General features: G+C 39.3%; 1 protein-coding gene across 2 annotated transcripts; it reads left to right on the forward strand.

The window, feature by feature from the left end:
• Positions 1 to 534: 534 nt before the first annotated feature.
• On the forward strand, positions 535 to 17,667 carry LOC145979372 (eukaryotic translation initiation factor 3 subunit G-like). Of its 2 annotated transcripts, none has more exons than XM_083112236.1 (2): positions 535 to 697; positions 15,847 to 17,667. In XM_083112236.1, the coding sequence occupies exon 2, from the start codon at positions 15,875 to 15,877 to the stop codon at positions 16,730 to 16,732; it is 858 nt and encodes a 285-aa protein (XP_082968362.1). In that variant the 5' UTR covers positions 535 to 697; positions 15,847 to 15,874; the 3' UTR covers positions 16,733 to 17,667. The 2 variants fall into 2 exon arrangements, with proteins under 2 accessions (XP_082968362.1, XP_082968363.1); XM_083112237.1 differs by lacking the exon at positions 535 to 697 and adding an exon at positions 774 to 812.
• The last annotated feature ends 1,054 nt before the right edge of the window (positions 17,668 to 18,721 follow it).

Genomic DNA, 18,721 nt, shown 5'->3' on the forward strand with positions numbered 1-18,721 from the left:
TTCAAACGAAGATACATCTATTCTACGTTATACTGAACTCCGCGCAGGAAGAGGAGGAGGGAGGATGGATACCTTTCTTATTTTTAGGAAGGGCAGTTGCAGTTATATCGCGCATCTGTTTATAAACTTAAGGATGAAACTATTACTTTCTACCTGCGCAATGATTAAAATACATATACCATCTTCACAAACATAGATAAAGGATTTTACATTTAGTCCTATTAGTATGTTCGTTGCGCATGGTATTTTATCCAATGTTGCCATTGAAACTTCACTTTCTCAGGGAAACGCAGACGACGAAAAGGGAAATTCATTTAGCCTCAGGAATGCGAACGAACCTCGAAATCTGGCCCTAGAGATTTATTTACTATTTTCAAGGGTCAACGGAAATAATATTAATATTACTACTACTACTGCCAGCTACTGTTAATTTGTTATAATAACAAAATAGTATATTATTAATTTGATGAAGGGAAAATTGGAGAACGGAGAATTTACCCCATGGAAAGGAAAATTGCGCCTTCTTCATATTGTGGCAACACTGACTTTACTTTTACATTTTACAATACAACATATTGGCGAAGTTTGCACAAAGTTGTAAATTACTTCCTGTTTTGCAACATATTGAACAAAGTTACTCTGTTGATGCATCTGTCGAAGCGATAGGAATATATTAATATTCTTTATTTGTAAAGAAGTAAGTAACTAAATTAGTGATTTCAGTAGATAGTTTTCAAAACCGTTTGTCACCGTATGGTTGTTCTAGACAGAACCTGCCAGTGTGATCAGGAGGAAAGTTCGGTTTTTGACATGTAGGTTTATATAAAATGTACGTATTAAAGGTGTGTAAGGAGTGAACTGCGAAAGCACTCAAAAGCAAACTTCTTTTCCACGTAGTACATCCTCAAACTGAATATTTGCAGATTAACGAGGCTCTTCCTCAGGATCCACACCACAGCCAGTGTACCCATCATATATTTATTTATTTTCGTTCATTAGATCATAATGTGTACAAATGTACATGATGTTAAACAGGTCAAAACATTTACAATTGCATTTAAAAACTAAATACAATTATACCACATTCATTTACATAAGCCATATACAAACTGGCGTAAATGCAAATGCCATGTAATGTCAAAAATAACACTGAAATTTTGAGTTGGGATGAGAGTGAGTTAATTTTGATAGACTTTACCTTGTTAATTGAATTGTAGGTAACACTTTACTATACCGGAGACGGATTTTTTCAAATTTACAGGAGAAAGTACTTACGCAAATAATTTTCTGTAGCGGCGTTGATGTTCGGGAATGTAGTTTTGATCCATTTTAATGCGAATGCATGTGGTTTTCTACGAAAATCTAATTCCGACACGCATTTGCCGCCATTTGCTTTCTGCACGAAAGCACAATACACGCTATTGCTGCTGCTACAAGCCGATGTTGTCCGTATATGCTAAATTGAAGGTACTACTTTACTATACTGGAGACACCTATCAATGATTTATTTCACAATTTTTTAGATTGATAACGTACTATTCTACGTTGCAGAACATTTCTTTAGGTGAAATAATGGATTTCTAACGAAAATGATGTCTATTTCTTACATACGATAGCCCCACGAACCATCACGGGGACGAAGTATGCCTACTAGGTTAGGTTAGGCCTGTTAGGTTAGGTTCCATTAGCACTCCTTTCGTTCAATTTAGCATATACAGACAACATCGGAATTACAAATTCCACGGCATGTTCCACACCCGGCAACAACTTCACGACGCATCCTCGACACATTATGTTGTAGCAGCAGCAATAGCGCGTATTGTGCTCTCGTGCAGAAAGCAAATGGCGGCAGCAGCAATAGTGCATCGGAAATAGATTTTCGTAGAAAACCACATGCATTTCCATTAAAATGGATCAAAACTACATTCCCGAACATCAACAACGCTACAGAAAATGATTTGCGTAAGTACTTTTTCCTGTAAATTTGAAGAAATCCGTCTCCGGTATAGTAAAGTGTTACCAAATTGAACGAAAGGAGGGTACTAATTTACTATCCTTCGGACACATTTATTTATTTTTACAGAAGAAACTACTTACCGTAATAAGTTCCTGTAGCATTGTCGAACATCGGGAAGGTGTTTTGTGTGATTTGGGAATGTTTCAGAGTTGAAATTTATGTTGTTCGTTGAAAATTAATTCTCCGACGGAGATAGCGTTTGGCGCGTACATCTTCCGACAACATCACGTTCGTACACCTTCGTACACCATCACCTTCGTACACCGTCGTGACTATCATGACGGGTCGTGATTGTGTTTTGTTGATATGCAGTGTTTCGAACTGTCTGCGTTTGCGACTAGCGTTAGAACGTGAAACGGGAGGTAGAAGAATGACGTTTGCTGGATGTGTGATTAAGTTTGTACCGGGTGTGGAGGATTCCGTGAAGTTTCTGATTTTGGGCCTTGTAATCACGAATCTGCACTTAAAATTTGGCGCTCACGTATAAATTTGCAGTTTATTTGGGGGCAGGTGAATCCGGCCAATTTCTAACATGCCCTTAACAGGGAGTCTATAGAAACAGGCGGGTAGCCGGAGCGGAGCGGAGGCGGGGCCGCGATAGCGGTTGGGGGCGGTAAGTCGATTACCCCAGGGGCGGAGCCCGGAACCGGCGGGAAATTCGGAAATCGAGGATGTGGAAATACGAACTTAATTGAGATTATTTTGCTATTTGCACGTGTGAGCGCCAAATTTTAACTGCTGGCGCTTATTTGGGGGCAGGTGAATCTGGCCAATTTCTAACATGCCCTTAACAGGGAGTCTATAGAAACAGGCGGGTAGCCGGAGCGGAGCGGAGCGGAGGCGGGGCCGCGATAGCGGTTGGGGGCGGTAAGTCGATTACCCCAGGGGCGGAGCCCGGAACCGGCGGGAAATTCGGAAATCGAGGATGTGGAAATACGAACTTAATTGAGATTATTTTGCTATTTGCACGTGTGAGCGCCAAATTTTAACTGCTTGCGCTTATTTGGGGGCAGGTGAATCTGGCCAATTTCTAACATGCCCTTAACAGGGAGTCTATAGAAACAGGCGGGTAGCCGGAGCGGAGCGGAGCGGAGGCGGGGCCGCGATAGCGGTTGGGGGCGGTAAGTCGATTACCCCAGGGGCGGAGCCCGGAACCGGCGGGAAATTCGGAAATCGAGGATGTGGAAATACGAACTTAATTGAGATTATTTTGCTATTTGCACGTGTGAGCGCCAAATTTTAACTGCTGGCGCTTATTTGGGGGCAGGTGAATCTGGCCAATTTCTAACATGCCCTTAACAGGGAGTCTATAGAAACAGGCGGGGCCGCGATAGCGGTTGGGGGCGGTAAGTCGATTACCCCAGGGGCGGAGCCCGGAACCGGCGGGAAATTCGGAAATCGAGGATGTGGAAATACGAACTTAATTGAGATTATTTTGCTATTTGCACGTGTGAGCGCCAAATTTTAACTGCTGGCGCTTATTTGGGGGCAGGTGAATCTGGCCAATTTCTAACATGCCCTTAACAGGGAGTCTATAGAAACAGGCGGGGCCGCGATAGCGGTTGGGGGCGGTAAGTCGATTACCCCAGGGGCGGAGCCCGGAACCGGCGGGAAATTCGGAAATCGAGGGTGTGGAAATACGAACTTAATTGAGATTATTTTGCTATTTGCACGTGTGAGCGCCAAATTTTAACTGCTGGCGCTTATTTGGGGGCAGGTGAATCTGGCCAATTTCTAACATGCCCTTAACAGGGAGTCTATAGAAACAGGCGGGTAGCCGGAGCGGAGCGGAGGCGGGGCCGCGATAGCGGTTGGGGGCGGTAAGTCGATTACCCCAGGGGCGGAGCCCGGAACCGGCGGGAAATTCGGAAATCGAGGGTGTGGAAATACGAACTTAATTGAGATTATTTTGCTATTTCCACGTGTGAGCACGAAATTTTAACTGCAGATACGTGATTACGGGGCCAAAATTGGTGAGTATACCGAATTTCAAACAAAATGAAGAAATTCCCGGTATTGTAAAATCGCTCCTTAAAATTTGTTGTCGGGCATTTCTTGGGTTCCGAAGGTTGAAACACTGCATTACAATTGAAAATCGAGAAAAGAGAAGGCCGATGTGTCATCCCGACGCGTCATTATTTACGACGGTATCCGCGCCATATTGTGTGTGAGGCAAACGGAAAGGTAGGAGAAAGAAGTACTCGTAATGTGAAAAATTGCTATTAGTTTGATCAAAGCAACGTCAATAAACCTTCAGGAATGTTCCGCGAGGCAGATACGTAAGTACGAATGTCAAAAATTTGACAAAACACAAGCACGACGCGTGATTATGTAGGAAGGTGTACTCGGCATATTATGTTTGAGGCAAGACGTACTGGTAATGTGAAAAATTGGAATTAATTTCATGAAAACAACGTTAATACACCTTCAGGAATGTTCCGCGAAGCACATACATAAGTAAGAACGTCAAAAATTGACGAAACGAAAAAAATAGGGGTGTCCGAAGGATAGTAAATTTTTACCGAAAGGAGTGCTAATGGAACCTAACCTAACCTAGTAGGCATACCTCGTCCCCGTGATGGTTCGTGGGGCTATCGTGAATTTTTGGGCTAACGTCAATGGTTTTTGGGGAATAAGGAACAACAGTAAGTACTCGTTAATGTAAGAAATAGACATTATTTTCGTTAGAAATTCATTATTTCACCTAAAGCAATGTTCCACAATGCAGAATAGTACGTTAGCAATGTAAAAAATTGTGAAATAAATCATTGATAGGTGTCTCCGGTATAGTAAAGTAGTACCGAATTGTACAAGTACATAGTGTTTTAATAGGCTAAACATTACTTTCCCTGCTTTTATCTAACTTTACCCTGTTGTAACTTTGTAATCCATGGAAAATCAAACTATTTTTGGTAAATTTCTCGTATCGGACAAACGGATTTCTTCAAATTTACTTACCGAATGCAGTTTCTTTATATTTATGGAAGTTCGGGGAAGTGTTTTCTCGCATCGATCATTGAATTTTGACAGTAAATTATCTATTTTTCGTTATAAATGTGTGATCGATGCACGAAAGCTCTTATTTTCCTGTAGTTTACAGTTATTACAAGCATAAGAAAACTGTAATAACCGTAAACTTCAGGAAAATAATTCTACAATGCAAGCAATGCGTACATACAAGGAAAACTATGAAAGATCTTGCATCCATTTACTTCCAGGTGGATGTAGCCTGTGTGTGATGACGTAATCCCGGTCAGTCTTTCCAAACACGTGTTTTTGTAACTGAAGAATGTACGTTTCCGCAAATGGTTTGTGGGACTATCTGTCAATGGCTATGCATATATTTTTCGAAACCCATTTTGGTAACAGTTTACTATCCTTCGGACACCTATAACTTCTTAGTTTCATCAATTTTTGACATTCGTACTTGCCTATCTGCTTCGCGGAACATTCCGTGAAAGGTTTTGAGATTATCCATCCCGGAATCGGTGGGAAATTTAAACTAAAAAAATATTTTTGTTTGAAATTTTTGAGTCCAAATTTCTCACCGATTCCGGTCTCCTCCCCTGGGGTAATTGACCTACCGCCCCCAACCGCTAACGCGACCCTGCCTCCACTCTGCGTTGGCTCCCTGGCTTTCTCTTCGACTCCCTGTTAAAAGCATGTTATAAATTGGCCGGAGTCACCTGCCCCCAAACTTTTAAATTTGAAGAAATCAGTTTCCAGGATACGGAAAACTTACCTGAATTTCACACAAAACACCTTCCCAAAGTTAGACAATACTACAGGAACTTATTACGGTAAGTAGTTTCTTCTGTAAAAATGAAGAAATCTGTCCGAAGGATGGTAAACTAGTACCGAGAAATATATCTGAGACTCACAATTGCCGTTGCTTCTGTTGTGTACGTTTGGCATAGTCCATATCAATTCAGGCAGGGGGGTTACCTTCATAGTCTCAGATGTTATTGAATTAAACATGTTAAAATTCAGGACAAAGTAAGAAACCCTTATTTTTTGTTTTGTCCAAAAAAAATCCTGGCCCGAGATACAAGTCGCGGTAAAAGTCTGTTATATTGGAGACACATTTCCTCATTTTTACAGAAGAAACTACTTACGGAAATGGGTTTCTGTAGCATTTTGAAAGTTCGTGGAGGTATTTTCTCACTGTAGAATGCTGCACAACAAGAAATAAGCACTTTAGATATAATAAACTTGTATTTTGTGCAACGCGACAACATTATGCCATTGTTTCCATTATGTTCCTGCAGTTGGCGCGAGCGTCGTAAGTCACACGGTCTCGCCTGTGTTTCCAAATGTGCCTTTTTTTTTACGAGATTTTTTTTTATAACTTGCTTACCTAACGTAACCTTGCCGGAAATGGTTCGTGGGGCTATCGTGAATCGTTTTTCGGGCTATCCGACAATGGTTCGTGGGGCTATCCGTCAATGGTTTGTGATGACATAATGAACACAAAAGTAGGTATTTTTCGGTTAAGAAGGTGGAAACACTGCATACCCACTCCAAATCGACAAAACACAAGCACAATGTGGGATGATCTACAGCTGTGTGCGCCATATTGTGCAACGGAAAAAGGGAACCAAAAGAATTACTCGTAATGTGAAAAATCTGAGTTATATTATTGTGTAAAAAGCATAATGGCACCTTCAGCTATGTTCTGCAATTGGTAATGCGAACCATCCGAAACACAAAATATCCGATTTCAATTTGTCTCCGATATAACAGACATTTACCCAAGTCGCCAATGGCATCATTTCTCACATGCGATTTTCAGCAAAATATTAAAATCCTCTATGTCTGAAATTGTTCAATATATTTTGTTGCTGTTTCTTGTATTTGAAAGAGAATAAGTTTCTGATTAAAATGATAACCTTCGTTTGGAAACATGAGTCCAAATTCTCTTGCTGTAGCCTTCTGAATATTTTTTTGGAAAAATCTAAAATAATATTTTTTCCAAAAAATTGATTTTTTTTTACTGTTGATCAGTACCATACAGTACTACATTCTCTGAAAAGGAGAACTTCCACTTTTGAGTTTAACAGGTGGCGGATTTGACCAGTTTCACACAGTATTTCACGTTTTCTCTGTTCTAACTTGCTGTCCATGATGAAATCGCAGACATGGTAACGCACATGGTCAGAAGAGCACCAGTTGAACAGCTCACGATGTACGCAGGACAATATCTCTTGGCACACTGCCTTATGAAGGTTGGTGCTCCCTGTGCCTGTGCGTGCAGCCTGTTGGTGTATTACAGAACTAGTCTCAAAACTTTTTGATACGTCCTCGTACATAAGGTTGAAATAAAGAATACATCTGCTTAATTTTTTTTGGAAAGTTCGCCTTAAAAAACGGGAATTATGCTTGAACTTTATCATGGTCCTAGAGTAGCCACCCTGTTTATGAAGGGCTATAAAAGAGAAAACCAGCAACAGAACTAAATTAATTCTTGAAGCTTTCCTGGCGGTGAATATTGAAGAAGTTTTCTCGGGCTTCTAAACTTTCGAGAGCTAACGTCACTCTCATCTTCAGGGATTGAAGTGCAGAGATAAGTCAGGGTGATCTTATATGTATTTTGTGTGGGAGGGGTCCGGTGTAGGTGGCGGGCCAATCAGGTGGCATTTCTCCGACATCCGCACTACCAGTCGCTAACCAGGATGGGTCCAGTTCGAGTCCTGTGTCCCTATTGAGGTTTTCCTTTTGCCCATGTATAAATATTGCTTCTTTGATGAGACTGCCCCAGTAATTTTATGATCTCTGTGGTTGTGAAGTCATTCTATGGCCGTCCTGGATGGAATGCTAACCCTGATTTTTCGGGATCATCAAAGAAGCAATAGCCATACACGGGGAAAAGGAAAACCTCAACAGGGACACGGGAGTCGAACTGGATCCAGCCTGGTTAGCGATAGTTGACTGGGAGCACGGATGTCAGAGAAATGCCACCTGATTGGCCTCCTGCTACCTACACCGGACCCCTCCCACACCAAATACAGTTAACTTCACCCTGACTTATCTCTGCACTTCAATCCCTGAAGATGCGAGTGACATTAGCTTCTGGAAGCCTATCCGGAGAGCTTACATGTTTTCTGTAAACTTTGGGATGCATATATTTCCTCTAAAAAAACATAGCTCTGATATTCCATTCCTTTTTGATCAAAAAATGCTAAACTTTTTTTTTGTTCCCAAGTCTTGGCTAGAGTTGGGAGTGGTCAAAAAATATATACTTTTTTGAAGAAAAGAAAAACGAGTTTTTTCCCGCTGCTTTTTTGGTTGGGCTTTCCTGGCTTTTTACCCCAAAGTGCTTCAAATCGGTGGAAATACATTACTTGACTGCATTTTTCTTGTTCCATAGCCTTCATTTATCTCTCTACTGTAAGAAGACACTTGTGTCTAAATTTAGAATGTAACTGTTAACATGGAATTCATAGCTAGACAAACGGTAGTTGCAAAAATGCCGGCTTTTTAGTAATGCATGTTTTTTTTTTCAAGTATTATCATCGTATTTCAGTAGGCTTATTAAATATATCTACATAGTATATGCACACCCACATAACTGAAACATAACAGAGCAGTTTGTATGTATTTGGTAAATATAAATAATAGTATACTAATATAATTTTCAATGTTTGAATTTGCCATACGAGCATACATAAAAAGCAAAGAGAAGAAAGATAGTAAATATTGCTACAGCTTTTAACACACTTATCACATGTACTCTCAGGCAAAGTTAACTGTAAAGTTCCCCATGCCATGAAGGCATATTTTAGGGGATGTGGGGCTAAGGCCCTATATATTCTCGAATTAGGCAATTTTGGAGGTGATGTGATCAGCACGACACTCTGACCACCTTTATCCTCCAGGTACCCACTGATTTGAGGCTGGGTGATCCCCAGATGTGCTCTATGCAGGGACAAAGCTGGTAAAATTTTGTAAAAAATGCCCTGCTCTATCACGTGGTTTCAGAGTTATGTTCGATGGCAATGGTAACAGAACTTTAGGGGCACCCTGTATTTTGCCTGTGATGCTACTATATGTGAAATCAACAGACTGTTTTCAAGTAACTTGTTTCCTTATCCATTCCACCTCTATTTTACCACTGGACTTGTCCAGGCAGGGCATGTACTCCTGAGTGATGGTGGTAACTTAGGCAGATGGACTGTGTATGCTTAATTGAATAAGTTAGACAGATCAAATTTGGTGCTCTTACCAGTGGTGCCGATTAGGGGGGGGACAGTTGCCCCCACACTATGCTAAACCTTATCTCCAAATGGAAATATACTGCCTCTGCCCCTCAGTTTTGGCACCTTGGAACCCAATCGCTGCTACTGGTTCTTACCATTATAATTCCAGGCTTTTCAGTAGAGATGCACTTAAGTAAAAATTATTCAATTTTACTGCCAGTTATTTATGTTTCTTATTTCAATAACAAACATTACAGACATCATATAAATGTTGTATCATAACTGTTTAGAATCTTTAATCATGCGCAATATAAAATTACAAAAATAAAAAACAACAACGGGACCAGAATACACAATTCGGACAATATCTCTCCATACACCTAAGATCTCACGCACAGTCTCTATAGACTATTCATATACATTGCACACCAAACCCCCCCCCCCTCTTTACGTCCTTTACAGATACATCTCCAACCCTGCTTTGGCCAGTCAGCATAGAAATGAGGATCAGTGTGGCACACGCACTGGGAGAACTGTATGTCCACAACCATTCAGGGTCTGCATGTAAGCGGCACTGAAGGAGCATTACATTTTTTGGAGTTGATTCCCAATGGTATCAATCCTTTGACAAGGTGGAGCCTGGGCCTCCTCAAATTAATCCTCCCTGGCAACCTAAAAACAGTCTTGACGTGACCACCAGATGAAGTGGAGCCTGGGCCACTCATAACTCTCCCTGGCAATTTCATGTACAAGAGCTCCTTGTAACCGACAGACGAGGTGGAGTCTTGGCCACCGAGAATAATTCTACAAGGCAACAATTTATTCTCTATATTGACACCATCCCCAAACACATCGTGTGACAAGGGATTGCAATGTGATTTAGTAGATCTCATACTACCCTGAAGACTGAGGCAGAATCAGCCTCCGAAACGTTGGTAATTTTATGAATAACAGTGCTTAAAAGAATGAATAAATCACCACTGATCAGCTACAACGAAGAATGAATAAATCACCACTGATCAGCTACAACGAAGAAAAAAATATATATTTATAATATTTTCATTAATTGATTCAGATGGACTTAAATGAAAGCAAAAGGAATTCACAGTTTTTGACTTAATCACCTTTTCCCGAACACCCCACAATTACGCCCGTAAGTGCTTAACATTTCACTATTTATATAATTGGAGTCAGGGTTGTTAGATTTGATTTATTTAGCATATAATGACTTACGAGTGCCATCACATGCGCAACCCACATCTTTGACCATCAGCAGGTTTGATTGCGTGAATGAATTAGGTTTTTTTGATCACTGTTCTGCCACTTTTAGCAACTATAACGATGATTGATGCTATAATGAAATTGATGAAGGGTATCATTCGCAAAGAACATTCCAGGCCCAGGACCTCTGGTATCGTAGCACACAGAGTTTGTTGACTTCAGTCTCCCAAGCATGGGACTGGGTTTAAGTTTACAATGTAATGTTGCTTAGAAGTGCAACAGAACAACACAGCTGAGCTTAGAACAACGATAAAGAAAGGATGTTCAGCTACACAAAAGCAGGCATATGCAGTATAGCTTACAGTGTTGCTCTCTTGCAATGAATATTGGTGGAGGACACTGGTATCCCCATTCCTAATGGAGGGTTAAAGAATTCTAAACAACTTTGACAACCTCTGACCATCATAATTGTTCTTTTGTAGAAAGCAATAATACAGGGTGTCTACTGACCTGGAAAAAGGCTGGAATTTAACCAGTGACCTGGATTTTTCTCAAACTTACCATTTTCACTACATATGGCCACTTCACTTAGCGGCTTATGTTTTGTGAGTACGTGGATGGCGACCACGGGGATACCTGAGCAGAGTCTGTCACTGCCTCCACTTGAATTTTGGGGGGAATGCTGAATTAGGTTTTGTTCTGCAATTTGTTATTTGCCTTACACAGTGTGTGAACATGTATGAGGACATATGCTTTCATTTATAGCTGCTGGTAATATTTTTAAATGTCAAGACAAGGAAGAAAGTTATACTAGAAAATGTACTCAAGAACTCCAATCTGAACACATTGTTTTTGTGTGCAGAATTATTGTACAAGCGCAAAGTACATTTTGTATGAGTATATTTTATGAATAAATTTGTATGAGTATGAGTAAATTTTGTAAAAATTATGTAACTGGCCATTCCCCATCCAAGAAGAATATGCAGTAACATGTAATTATATAAATTAACATAAGCTTAGAATTGAAATTAATAATTTTTAGAACTTTTGAAGTAAAAACAAAATGTAAAAAATATACTACTACCAAGGGATATGAATTACGTGGCAGTTAAAGGTGAGAACTCAGCTTGCTTTTGTTAGTTACTGCAAATTTTTCTCACCTGTCCTTCTGGGAGGGTTATTAACAATAACAACTTTTCTTTGTTTAAAAAAATATAGACCTGGAATTTAAAAACAGACATTTAGTAGACACCCTGTAATAGTACAGGGTGTTTCACTCGCTCTCTGCCCCTGAGTTTCACTTATAAAAATCAAACTTATTGGTCATAATGTAACGAAATTTGCTACTGACACACCTTGGTGTATCAGAAGCATGGTGACGTCACAGTGAGTGTTGGAATTGGTCTCTTAGTTGACTCTTTTTCACTTTGCCGGGAGGTTGCAATTGTTGTACAACAGTAATATGATGTGCATACAGCTTTGCTCTTTTGGCAGCTCCTTGACATGTGCTTGTGGAAACTCCCATTTCCTGCGACAGTCTAGTCAACAACTTCTCTGGTGCAAGGGCGCCGACTTTCCAAAATTTCTGTGGGTGCATATCAATGGCAGTTAGATCTGTAATTATCAAGTATTGTATACTTTAAACAACTTACATGCACAATGATTACAAGAGGCAAGGATATTATTAATACGTGACGAAAATAAAATACCACATTCATACAAATTAAAATGAAAAAATCTTCGTAAATGCAAATAATTTTAATTGTATTGCAGAAAGAACTATGCAAGGATTTTGTTGTGAACAGAAACTACAAAATAACTAACTTTATGTACCAAATAATAATAATAATCATGACATGTTAACTTTCAATATAAAACACATTCCTTCTTACGTCATTTGCACTGTTTGCAAATTTGGTAATGTCAATATTTTTAGTCATTTCTTTATGAACATGCAAAATTGCCAAATCACTCAATCTTTTTGGGTCATTGTTGACTGCAAAAACGTTTTCAATCGTCTAAGTGCTGAAAATGACCGCTCAGAGGTACAAGAAGTAACAGGTATGGTTAAATTCAGCCGTACAAACTTCACAAATTCTGTGAGCATTTCACGCATGGGACCACTGTTTTCTCTACTTAAAATATTTGTAATGTCTGACAAGTTGGCCACTTTTTCTTTGTTCGTTCTGCACACATCTAGAAACATGTCCCTGTGCAATGTTAGCTTGTCTTTATCAAAGTCTGTCCCATAGAACTGCAGAAATCGATCAGCACCAATTTGACCGATAGCAAAAACTTCAAGTTGTGAAATAAGTTCCAAAACCTTTGTTTGAAATCTACGATTTAGCGAATCCACAGCCACATCAATTATTTCAAAAAATATTTGTCTGTACATTTCCTCCGGCGTTTGATACGTATGAGGATCACTACCTTCGTCGTAGCGTTTTGGCATCTTCCTTTTTCAAGGCAAAACTGGTTCATCAATGTTCAATTCCTCCGCTTTCGTCATGGTTTCATTCCACAACTCAAAAAATGTATCCCTTTGTGAAGCTAAACTTGCAGACAAAGTTTCCACCAAAGTTTTGATTTCTCGGTATGACAATGATTTCTTCTGGAAAGAAGAATGAAGTTGTTCAATCTTTCCGAAAACTGAAATTAACATTTTCAGGAAAATATGAAATCTGAATTGATGTAGGTTTGAAAAATATTCACTAGCCTTCCCACCGATTTCACTTTTTTCTTCTGACAGATCTTCCAAAAATTTCAAGACAACGTCATAATTACTTTCCAACGATTGTAGTGATTTTACCCTCACACACCACCTTGTGGGACAGAATGGTCGAAAAGTCAGTCTGGGAATCTTTTTTACAACACCATCTTCGTTTTCTTGTAGCGATTGAAACACTGCTAGCCTCTTTGGCGAGTGTCTTACAAATGATATTAATTCACGAAGAATCACCAGAAAGTCTCGCACATAACTGATACCTTGCATCGCATCTTGCACTACCAAATTCAAATTATGCGCCGAACAATGAACAAATATAGCTAGCTCTCGGCTCCAACTGAGTAATCCTACTTTGTAATCCTGTTAAATGTCCACTGACATTACTCGCGCCATCATAACATTGACCACGACAGTATTTTATGTCGAGAGATAAACGTCTTATGACATCCTGGACGACTTCAAACAATGTCCTAGAACTTGTTGAAGCTACTTCATAGAAGCCCATAAACACTTCTTCAACTTGCAGATTTTCATCGACAAATCTGAAGCATATGGATATTTGTTCCTTCACTGATAGAAACCCACTTATATGTAGTTCGCTGCAGCCAAGATTTCAAGTCAGGAGCATCTTCTGCTCTAAGCAGCAGCAACTGATGAATATTTGATGCTTCATCGGTGTGACCCCGAATTGCTATTCCTTGCTGACTTAAAAATTGGAGGGACGTTATTATCTTTAAAATCGCCTTGCATGCATTTTTCATATCTCCTAATTTATGTGTTGAGATAAGAGATGACACATTGGTTCCTTGTTTCGTAGTTGCCAGAGCAATCACGGACGAACGATGAAGTGTACATTTCTCGTGAACCCTGAAACGTTCAATTGCCTTTTGGCACTGAGAAAATCCATTTCGAACAAATGCATTACACGAATCCCTGTCTGCAGAAGTAGCAGTTGCCAACGGAATCACTATACTGGAATCAAAAGCGTTTTTACACACACTACGGAACACTTTGTCCAATTCTTTGTCGTAATAAATCCAAGGAAATGTCTTTTTCCATCCTTCATGGTATGACCTGCCTGATGATTTCTTGACACTTGTTGCTAATGTACTACAGGAACTGGCAGAAGACACATTCTCGGGTTCCTTATTTTTTGACTGAACATGTATTTCACTATGTTCAGTGTCAGTAATATCCACCTGTGATGACGACGACAAACGTATGACGAATTTATACATAGCGACTAGCAAACCTACTGTTCGAATTCGAAAGTATGTAAAGAATCAATACTCAATATTGTGTTTCAGCTTTCCATACGCGTCCCGTGCCACGTTTAAAAATTGCAAAAATGCTTGCCCGGCGAAGAGCTTTTGCTCCAGCAGACCCTCTTCTTTGTACTATTAACACGGTAACACCCCTTTTTTTTTAAAATGAGAACTTCCCAGTCTATAATCTAAGCTCCCGCGTCCTTCCAAGCCATTGTCTCTTGGAGAACAAACAAAACGATAACAATCCAGATTACATGAAAACAACTTCACTGAAATCGTAAACCACGCGGCTCTTATCTGATTGTAAACAAACAAAAGAAGAAAAATTCAACTATTGAGGTAGTCTGTCACAATCGGCTTCCTTGTGTTTCGGTTTATTCTTTATTAGTGCTCAATATCAGCAAGTAGTTATTTCAAAACAATTGTTGACGAATGGAGTGGGCGTATTGTAATGTGTCGCTTGTAAGGAAACATCAAAGCAAGCTGAAAAGACGGGATTCTATTCACAATACAATATACTTCCATTGTTATTGTGGGGACTGCCTTTGACTTGGCCAGAGACAGGCAAGGAAGGGGGGAATGTGTTGCTTGGTTGCCTTTGCACAAACACATTTGAAACAATTATGTTTTAGAGGTTAGAAATTTTAACTTCCATCTCAATGTTTTATTTGCTTATTATTTTTTTTAATAATGGGAAGTGAGAAATATTTATTTTATTTTGTTTTTATCAAACTAAAAATCTTGTGGGTGCGGTGCACCCACAAGATTATTTATGTGGGTGCTCGAGCCCCGGAGCACCCACGTAGTCGGCGCGCATGCTCTGGTGAGGCCAGCAATCTGTTTTTCACTTTCTACACCATTGCTTCTGGCAGTTTTGGACGTTCTCCTTCATGTACATCCAACAATGTTCCCATTGTTTCCAGTTTCTTCACCAAATATTGAATAGCAGACTTTGCTGGTGGTTTCCAGACCCCAATCTGTGCAATAAATTGTCGCTGGCATGCCTTTATAGACTGTTGTAGCATTTAATGGCAGAGTTTCCAAGATGCATGCACATGCCCATGCAAGGACTAGAAAAACTGTGGCGCCATCATCTCTAATGACGTCACCATGCTTCTCATATAGCAAATTTCTTTACACTATGAGCCTCCCTGATGGCATAGTGGTAGCATCGTCATCTTGTAATCAATAGGTCCTGGGTTTCATACTTGTTGGAGGCACATAGTGGATCCCACTTTAAACTGTAGTTTTATAAGTGAAAATCGGGGGCCTAGAGCAAGTAAAACACCTTGTAGAAACCCTATGTTGTCATTTCTTCCTGAATGTGAATCTTGCACCTCTACCTATATGTTTTTGTTTAAGTAATAATCATCATGTTATTGTGAATTTATATTTAACATGAAGTTATTTTAATTTCAGGTGTTGATTATCTAATTTTGAGACGACCATGCCGTCAGGAGATACTGAAGTTGTCAAGTCCAGCTGGGCTGATGAGGTTGAGGAAGAAGGCGGTGCCTTACCTACATCTTCTGAAGTTATCGAAAATGGCATCAAAACTATCACAGAGTATAAATATAATTCCGATAACAAAAAGGTTAAAATTGTGAGGCAGTATAAGATAGAGAGGAGAATTGTTTCCAAATGTATAGCCATGAGAAAGACATGGAACAAGTATGGACAGTCGAGGAATGATAAGCCCGGACCAAACCCAGCAACCACCATTGCTGCAGAAGATGTTTTTATGCAGTTCATAACGAACAAGGAAGAGCAGGATAAGCAGGAAGAGGACCCGCTCGACAAGCTGAAGAACATGGATCAGAGCGTTGTCAAGTGCAGAACATGCAAAGGCGACCATTGGACTTCGAGATGTCCGTATAAGGACACCATAGCACCCTTACCGGGGAGCAAGGGACCGGACGCCGGCATGAAGCCAGCAGGGAGTGGACCTCCAGACGAGAAGAAGCAAGCCGGGAAATACGTTCCGCCAAGTATGCGCGATGGGGGTAACAAGCGTGGGGAAAGCATGGCTGGTCCTAGAAGAGACGACGTCTGTGCTATTCGAATCTCCAACTTGTCATCCAGCACCCAGGAGTCAGATTTGGAAGATCTTGTCAAGCCCTTTGGACCTATATCCAAATTGTATTTGGCAAAAGATAAAACAACACAACTGTGCAAAGGTTTTGCATACATTCACTTCAAATTCAGACCTGATGCTGCAAAAGCTCTCCTTGCTTTGAATGGTCATGGCTACGATCATCTAATTCTGTCTGTAGAGTGGTCTAAACCCCAGACGCAGAGTAATTGATTTGTCATTATTTTCCGATGTATGTATTACAGGTTTAAGTGGGGAAATGGTATTTTAAGATTTGGTATGCTTTCATTCATTGTATTATTATTTTCCAGTCTACTCAAACTTCATGTAAAATTCTGTTGCAGAACTTTAGAGAATAGTAGAAATGTCCCATTTAGGACAGTGTTGCTTTGAATATTCTTTCAATACTCTTATTTTATTTGTAGATTATGTCCAGTAATCAAGGATCTTGTAAAAAATATCAGTGGCATGAAGTTTCATTGTTACTGCATGTTCCGTCAGCAATATGATTTCGTGATTTCATATAAAAATGAAACATGGTTCTGTGTTTATTTGTTTGCAGTAGGGAGAAAAAATCCTTGTGCAAGAACAATCATGTTTACCTTGCTCATAATGTCATTTACATATTTTTAGATAATATGTTAACCAACACAGACCATGAAAATATTTCATCAATCAGAGAACTTCCATGTCATATTATGATTCTAGTAAAAGGATAGACCAACAGATGTCATGTCTTGATTTCTTTCAATTGTGTTTTTATGTACTTTTCCTTTTTTCATTATTCTTGAATTCACACACAAACGTATAGCTAAAGAACTGATGAAATAGGTAACATGAAAGGAGGATAGAAACACTCGTAGATACTATGGAGTGATGTTATCCCGTTCTGTTTATTGTTTCTGTTGTGGTTACATACATGTATGTGGCATTCATATGCTTTCGTAAGAATTTGGAATGATATCCGTTCTGCTATAGGAGTTATTGTCTTTTGCTAATTTTCCACATTTGGTTTCAGGTAACTTGTGTAGATGTGGAAACTCAGTCTGTAACAAATGTAGCTCTGTTAAAGCCATGTTCTTCATCCTCACAAACTTGTAAGCAACAGTATGATTTGTTATCAGTAAAACCTGCTTGCACATCTGTAAGAGCAGTTTTCTTTTAAATTTATGTCCTCTTCTTGCTTGCACATAATGTTTGCACAATGTAATGTAATTGTGTACTGAACTACAGTGTTATGACTAGGGAAACTACAGTATTTTAAGGTTCAAAATTATAGTCTGGAAAGGGAGGAGAAAAATGTTTTTAAAAAGGTGCTGCTAAAGTGCCTTTATTCAGGTCTAAACCAGTTAATTAACATTCTTTATTCAACACTGTAGCAAATAACATATTTAGTTACATACGTAGTTAATTACATAAAGTAACCAGTATTTATGAGGTAAATGTGCCATTTACTAGGTTTTAATCAACTTGTTATACTGGATTACGCTCAATATTTCTAGCGCAGCAACTTACATTATTTTACTACTTTATCTTCAGAACTATTTGTGCTGCAATAATTATTTTATATTGCTCATTCTGGTCGACAAATTGAGATTATAGGATTTTATGTAGCTGCTCAAGAAAAGTGAAAATCATTTATTTGTCTGTCTATTTTTTTAACAAAATATGAAAAAAATGGAAGGAAGATGATGCTGAAGCATCAAAGAGGGGTACAAATTGGGATAAATGTGCTAATCTCATGAAAAGGTGCAACAAAGTGTGTTCATTGTACTTGATTTCATGTTCTAAAATACATATCTCAAATAAGCTATATGAAATCAGCTATAATTTTGGAAAGGTGCTGAACTTAAAATCCGTTCTCTAGTTATGAGTATTAAGCGATAATATTTTGAGATATTGCACACATTTTGTTCAGCAACATTTCTCACTTTGAAAGAAACCCCCAGAAATGAACACCAGCTTTAACACCTCAGCCACATGACAAGCTACACTTGGCGACGTGATTCGAACTAGTGTTCTCGGATTATCAGCCAGGTTAAGTGGATGTTACCATCCAACATTTTGAGCGCATAAATTGCTCTCATCATCAGGGTATAAATGCATACACTCATCAACAGTGCACTTAGAATGTTGGACTTAATCTGGCTGATAACCCGAGAACAGTTGTTTAAAGCTACACTTGTAGATTAGGTGTCACTC

This window comes from Lepisma saccharinum, chromosome 26 (assembly GCF_977018435.1).
Source record: "Lepisma saccharinum chromosome 26, izLepSacc3.1, whole genome shotgun sequence".
NCBI classification, from domain to species: domain Eukaryota; kingdom Metazoa; phylum Arthropoda; class Insecta; order Zygentoma; family Lepismatidae; genus Lepisma; species Lepisma saccharinum.